At 44.4% G+C, this 7,445-nt stretch overlaps 1 protein-coding gene across 1 annotated transcript; it reads left to right on the top strand.

Moving 5' to 3' along the window:
• The first annotated feature begins 252 nt into the window (after nucleotides 1–252).
• Nucleotides 253–1,501, top strand: LOC126678266 (uncharacterized). Its single transcript, XM_050373167.1, has 4 exons — nucleotides 253–348; nucleotides 429–728; nucleotides 817–924; nucleotides 1,211–1,501. Exons 1-4 carry the CDS (start codon nucleotides 253–255, stop codon nucleotides 1,499–1,501), a joined length of 795 nt encoding a protein of 264 aa, XP_050229124.1.
• The last annotated feature ends 5,944 nt before the right edge of the window (nucleotides 1,502–7,445 follow it).

The following is a 7,445-nucleotide window of genomic DNA, read 5'->3' on the forward strand; positions in this document are numbered from 1 at the left end:
CCCTTTTGAGGACATCCCTATTCAGGGTCAGCAGCAGGAGGTGGAGGCGGCACCCCCTGTTCAGCCCCGACAGCCAGCAGAGCCCCCTGCAGAGCTGGATGCCCAGGGGAGGGCACTGTGTTTCCCAGATGCCAGCAGGTAAGAATGTAAATTTTTAATTTAATTTTTTTTATCGTTTTACTATAGAAAGTAAAATTTTGCTGTAACCTCGCAGGGAGAGGCTGTTGAACTCTGGACTAATCTCCCGGTCTAATGCGGGAGATCTTTAGAAAGCGCTGGTTCGAGAATGGGCGAGCCTGGCAGTTTCTGACTGCAGAGCAGACAGATTTCTATTGGGAGGAATTTAAGGCAATAAATTGTTAATTTTAAAGTTTGAATTTAGACTAACGCAAAATTACTAACTCAAACTTGGTGTTTATGTTTTGCAGAAGGAATACTGGTGGGATACGGCGGATTACAACGACGACGTCATCAAAAGTGTATTCATGACGTATGGTGCCAATCGATACAAGGACGTTATTCACAGGATGAGAGAGAAGGACAAAAAACATACCTCGATCAGCCAAGATATCTGGGATTCCTGGAAGGCCTTCTGGGCGTCAGAGGACGAGAAGAAGAAGTCTGATGTAGCTCGCGCTAATCGGATGAGCGAGCCTGCTGGAGCCGGTTCTGGACCAGTACGCCATACAGGGGGATCTCGTTCCACAATCCGACATATGGATGTGTTGGTTTGTTTCTAGAATTCTTTTTTATTTACAACTATCTTTTATTTTCTGATTTTTTGATGAATTAACAAATTGTTTATTTTTCTTTTAGGCTGAAGAGCTCGGCCGCAAGCCTACCGCAACGGAGCTGTATACTCGGATGCACTCCACTAAAGCTGATAAGGGTGTCATGGTCGACAAGAGGGCCCAGGACATGAGTGTAAGTCATGAACCTATATAATTTTAGTAGTTGTTTTACTTTACTCAAGTGTTAGATTAAATTAGTGTAAAATGTGTTTTAACTTAAACTGTAAATGCTAGATTAGGTGTGTTAACAGCCGGTGGGTTGTATATGAAATGTATATGTTTGCAGGATGTCCCTGAAAAATGGGTGTTGATCAAATCATAGAGGAAATGCTGTCGAATTTTCGTTTGGAATTAAACTTACATTTCATATGTTATACGTTTTTAGCCGTTATGTGATATGTTTTTCAATCTTTCTATAGGATGCAATTGCTCAGAGAGTTGCTGCTGCATCGCAGCCGCCGACTAGAGATGGTGGTTCTTCTAGCACAGCAGAAGTCGACGAGACCCAGCTATTTCTGGATATCGAGGGCGTCAACAAGACGCGGCGTGTCTACTGGTTGGGTTCAGTGACTAGTGCGTACGTGGATACGACGACGTCTACTAGGGCGAGGTCCAGGTCCACACAGTCACAGCGAACTGAGGAGGAGATCGAGCGGCGTGTGCAGGCAGGGATCCAGGATGGACTGCGCCAGATTACCACCGAGGTGTAGGATCTCCGTGCCCAGTAGGCGAGAGCCAATGAGAGTATGGCCGAGATTATTCAGGCTGAGATGGCGAAGATGATGCAGACTCTTCCTCCGCAGTATCGCCCACCCCCACCCCCAGGTCCTTCGGACGATGACGACACTCCGAATTTGTAGTGTCATGTTTGTATTTCTGACATTTTGTATTTTGTCACTGTATACATTTTGTATTTTCTTGCTTTATACATTTTGTTACGATATGTATACTATAACATGTTTTTATATGACAGCGTTCTTTTTCGGAATTTGAGTTATAATGTGAATTGCAAATAGTAGATTTTACAGGTTATAATCATCGTTAATAAAACAGGGAAACAGACAAAAAAAACAAATTTTCTGTCCAAATTGTGACGGATTTTGCGACGAAAATTCCGTCGCAAATTTCCTTAAATTTGTCTCCAAACAAGGCAATTTTGCGACGGAATGTTCCGTCGCAAACTAACTGAATTTGGCGACGGACAATTTCCGTCGCCTAATTAATTAATCCGTCGCCAATTCGTCTCCTTTTTCATTTTTGGGGAGACAAAATCGGGGACGGGTTTTGGAATATGGCGACGGACTGTCCGTCGCCAGTTTTGCGACGCCCTGGTCGCTATTTTTTTTAGCAACCAGCCAATCTGCGACGGAACAAATCCGTCGCAATTCCGTCGCAAAACCTTGTTTGCGACGGAATACTAGTACTTTGCGACGGAATTTTCCGTCACAAAATCGCTGCTATCGAGTAGTGCTTAGGGAGGAAACAATTAGTTGCTGCGACATAGCCATATGGGAGATGTGGTTCGATGGGTCCAGGACTAGCCAGGGGCAGGCGCCGGAGTGCACATCGTCTCGCCCTTGGGGGCATCTTACCAATTGTCGTTCAAACTCCACTTTGAATGTAGCAACAACCAAGCAGAATACGAGGCCCTGATATTTGGTCTTGAGATTTTGGCCGAACTGGGGGCAAAGGCGATCAACGTTAGAGGCGATTCTTTGTTGGTCATCAAGCAAGTAATTGGGGAATTCAAGTGCGAGTCCGAGCTTCTGGTAAGATATTGCAACAAGGCAAAGCACCTGATCGAAGGCTTTCAAGACACAAGCTTAGAATACACCGAGAGGGCTGATAATGGTATCGCCAATGATTTGGCTTAACACGGCAGTGGGTACAAGATGAATCTCCGGTTCGACGCAATCGAAAGAGAAACGCCGAATCTCCATACTGGGGGCATTACCATCGACGAAAGGAATTTTTCGGTCTACCAATTGGATGTCACCCAATATTGGAGGACCAAAATTCTAAGATGGTTTGAAAAACCAGATCATACGAATAGGAGACTAAGGACCCTGGCCCTAAACTACGTTGTCCTGGCATGCGAATTATAAAAAAAGGGTTTTGAAGATTTGCTCTTCAGGTGCATCAGTAGGCGGGCCCATAATGAGATGGCTGATCCATAAATACGGCTTCTATTGGCCGAAAATGGAACAAGACTGAATCAGGTATGCTAAGGGATGTGAAGCCTGTCAGAAGTGTGGACCGATACAGCACGTCCCCGCCGAGGAACTCCATTCCATCATCAAGCCATGGCCATTTAGAGGATGGGCAGTCGACCTCATAGGGAAAATATATCCCGGCTCGTCAGATGGCCATACGTTTGTCATCATCCCCACTTGCTATTTCACTAAATGGGTCGAAGCGAAGCCTCTGAAATCACCTACACAAGAAGCCGTTATCAAGTTTTTCAAGGAGTATATCGTTCATCGGCATGTCTTACCTGAGTCCATAACCACTGACAAGGGACGATGTTCATGGGAGGCGATATATTGGAATGGGCTTCTCAGATAAATATCAAGATGCTGCATTCAACCCCATACTATGCACAAGTCAACGGGCAGGCCGATGCGACAAACAAAACTATCAAACTTATTGTTCAAAAAATTATCGAGGAGAACCCAAGACAATGGCACGTATTGCTGTCAGAAGTAGTGTGGGTGAATAGGACTAGCCAGAAATCGGCTACAGGAACCTCACCTTTCAAGATGGTGTATGGGTACGATGCCATGTTTCCAATGGAGCTTACTGTAATGTCTACTCGCCATTTGTATCAAAATAAATTATCCAAGGATGATTACTTCGATAAAATGGTGATAGAATCCCTAGATCTCGACGAAGAAAGATTGGCAGCATTAGACCACCTCGAAACTTCGAAAAGAAGGGTTGAACGAGCATACAATAAGCGGGTAAAACCAAAATCATTTTCCATAGGCGATATGGTATGGAAGGCGATCTTGCCTATTGGCCATAAAGACAAGCGACTTAGTAAATGGAGTCCGAACTAGGAAGGTCCTTTCATCGTAACTACCAAGTTAACAGGCGGTGCTTATGTCCTAGCGAATATTGATGGCGAAGAGCCTGACAAGGCGATCAACGGTTAGTTTCTAAATAAATATGTTCCTAGCTATTGGGAAAAAATTGACCGACTGTTGTTTGGAGCCAGCGAAGAATGATGCCTCAACAGACATTTATCGAACATTCCAAACCGATAAGTGTCTTCATCAAGGCCGACATATATTAAATGTTTCACATTCGGCCAAGTTTCTTAGTTTATTTTATCGAGGCCGATACATGTAAAAACCAAGTTTTCTTTTCGGACATGTATTGTTACAGTTTAGTTTTTTCAACGGGTCCTCCGTTTTTCTCAACTATTTAATGTAATAATTCAAAAAAGAAAAGCTCACATTTATCATATCGGACTAACTAAAGATCGATAATAACGGTGGAAACATAAACGAACATAAAATATATGAATTATGAAAAGTTCGGCCCCTCGGCCGATTAACAATATAAACTGCAACAATGTTTACAGAGCATTAAACGATTCGGCCACCAGGCCAAATCAAAAGGCAGTATTGTTCAAACATTAAAAAAGCAAAATTGTTTCGGGCTTAGAAATATTACAACATTCCTAAAAATGGCTAAAAATATCGTCTATCTCACTGCGAATGGTGCTGAAAGATTTGCGGGCCTCCTCTACCTTCGGCTTCATCTTTGCAATACTTTGCTTCAGGGCATTTCGGCTCTTCTTGACGTCGATACCCTCGAGCAAACTCTTATCCATAGACACTTCCAGCTCGCCGATGTCCTTCTCTTCAGCTTCCAGCTCAAGCCTCATAGCAGCAATTTTGTCTTGGAGCTCTTTGGCGTGATCTCGGCGAGTTGTCAAGGTTGAAACAGCCGATTTTACATTCACCTTCAACGCCTCCAGCTTTTCTTTGGCTTCGGCTTCCTGAAGTATTAACTTGTCATGCTCGGTTTGGATCGCCATTGATTCATCGTAGATTTTCTGGAAAGCTTGGAGCGATGACGACAACTTAACCATGGCGCCACGAGCTTTCTCGCCAAGAACTTCTTGAGGGGCATCGGCCAGTGCGGTTGCAGACTTCTTGAGTTTCTTGAAATCTTTCGGTGACTTGAAAAGAGCAGTGCATTGGGACTTCAGCTTAGAAACGATATCCAAGTGATCGCCCCAGTTTTCTGAAGAGCCGCTGGTCACCTCCACTTGCATCTCGCCCTCCAGTATGTGCAAATCCTCGTCCTCGCTGTCAGAATTTAGGAAAGCAGCTGCCTTCGCTGCTACGTCTTCACAATTCGCCGAAGTATCATCAGGAATCTGCTAAGTTTTTCCACAATAAAATATCAGCTGCTAGGTTACTATTATAGCAGGGTAGCACAAATTGAAAGTACCTTAGTTTTGGCCCCTGCGGCAATTCGGGCTGGCAGATTGATCAGGTCTGATCCTAGCGGCGACAATAGTGATGGCAGTGGAGAAAAGGTAAGCATCTACGACACTGTGGGAGTTACCTCTAATGGGGTCTTTTGAGAAGAAAGTGACTGAGGGAACGAGCGACCTTCATCGCCGGTTTGATTGTCGGCTATTTCGGTATCGCCTCTTGAAGACGAATGAGCACTCGAAGGCTGAGCGGACGGGACTTCTTTAGGAGAAGGGTCGAACATCCTAGACCAGGTGGATTCTTTGTTCACCTTTTTGGCCTTGGGTTCTTTCTTTGAAGTTTTCTTGCTTGCAGGGCGCTTTGATTTCGCCCTTTTGGACTCTGACTTTTCCTCGACATCAGTGTCGAAGATATCGTCTTTATTCCATCTTGAACGCCAACTGAGAAAGAATATTAGAATTAAAATAGCGATCTTGCAAGATAAGGAAAAGGAAGAACATTCATTTATCTGGTATTCTATTATAGCCGATTTTGACCAATTCGGCTTACGCCTCGACATCAGAAGGGCATCTGATGCCGGTATAAGTTACGCCTTCACTTGTTATTTCGGGTTTTTGTTTTTTCACTCTTTTCTTAGGAATTTTTATTGGATCGGTGGTGGACATATTGACTTTAGGAACTGGTGGGCTTTTATACTTAAATTTAGGGCGAATATGGGCGAGATAGATTTCATAAGAGTGCTTATTTTCGTAATGTTCTTTCCATATTTTTTTCATCTTTTCGTCATATTCTAACCTAGCAATTCGCCTATGACGTTGCATTCTAAGGTTCATACCAGGGCGATGTAATGGGTCATAATTAAACTTGTAAAAACGTTCAAATTTAGCTATTTCGAAAAGATGAAAGAGATTACCTTCGAATTTGGAACGTTTTGGTGCCTGCAAAAGAAACAGATCGGCATGAGTAGGGTTTCGTGATAAAGGAGGTAATGAAAAAATTATGAAGACTGAGGATTTCCTTTGGTGAGAGCTCGAAATAGGACTCTATGACCAAAGCTCACCAGCTTTCGCATTCCGGGGTGCATTATGAAGATGTAGAGGGGCGAGATATTTAAGAAATGGGAGAAAGATAAGCCTTGTTTAGGCGAATAATGAACTGAAGGTCAAGGTAATTTTCTATAGAAGGCCTGTAGGTCCCGCGATTATTGACGAAGATCAATAAAGGACAGGGAATTCCTTGACTATAGCGGAACTGACGGGCGACATAGTTAGGGCAGTAAGTCTCTATGCTGCTGCGTTTGTATTCCAAGCCGGTGATCATATTACGGGACTTCAAAGAACTGCCCCAATATTGACCTCCAAGTCTCAGCCGAGGATCGGCCCTGGCTTCTTCAGTGTCTTCACTGTCCCAGGCGAGGGAAAGCCAGGAAGGAGGATATTTCAGGGACACGATCAGACAGAATAACTCCGAGGCTCTGACAGAGTTGGTGAAAACTTCCAACACATCTAGTACGTGAGGAAGGCGAGTGCCGGCGGTGATTAATTGGTAACCGCACAATTCGGCCTTAATCTGAGGGCTGACTTCAAATAGCTCAGGGAAGTACAGGGCGAGCCACAACTGCAACACCCATAGGGGGTCACTTGGACATTGGAAAACCCGATTGTCACCATGGGGGGCGATTTCGTTTAGACTTCTGTACAGGTGAGGAAGCATGAACTCTCCAAGGTTACATTTTCTCCCTTCAGCAAGAGCAGCGGCGAGGGTGAAACAGTCCGTGGTAACTCTGAATGAGGATGTGCAGAGGACGAACTTAGCCACAAAAAGGCGAGGAACGCGGTATGTTCTCTGATGTCAGGTTTGTAATATTCTTCGCCCATAAATAGCTTGACGAAGGGACCATAACTCCTTTGAGCCTTTGTCGATTTGAACGTAGGAATGTCGGCGTCTAGATTGGGCAAAATGCGCTAGCCGATGACTGGAATATTGAGAATAGTCGCCATGTCCAGAAGGGTGATGGTCATCATTCCAAACTTAAAGCAGAAGCAGTGGACATCGCTTGACCAGAAGAGGGAGGCACCCATAATATAGTGCTTCGCTATCGGTATGCTCGCCTTTCAGAGGCCGATCACATCATATATGCCGACGTCCTTCCATAATTGGCCAAAATGGGGCTTCAATCTATTCACCCAGTCTTGATACCCTT

This window comes from Mercurialis annua, linkage group LG4, assembly GCF_937616625.2.
Source record: "Mercurialis annua linkage group LG4, ddMerAnnu1.2, whole genome shotgun sequence".
Classification (NCBI taxonomy): Eukaryota; Viridiplantae; Streptophyta; class Magnoliopsida; order Malpighiales; family Euphorbiaceae; genus Mercurialis; species Mercurialis annua.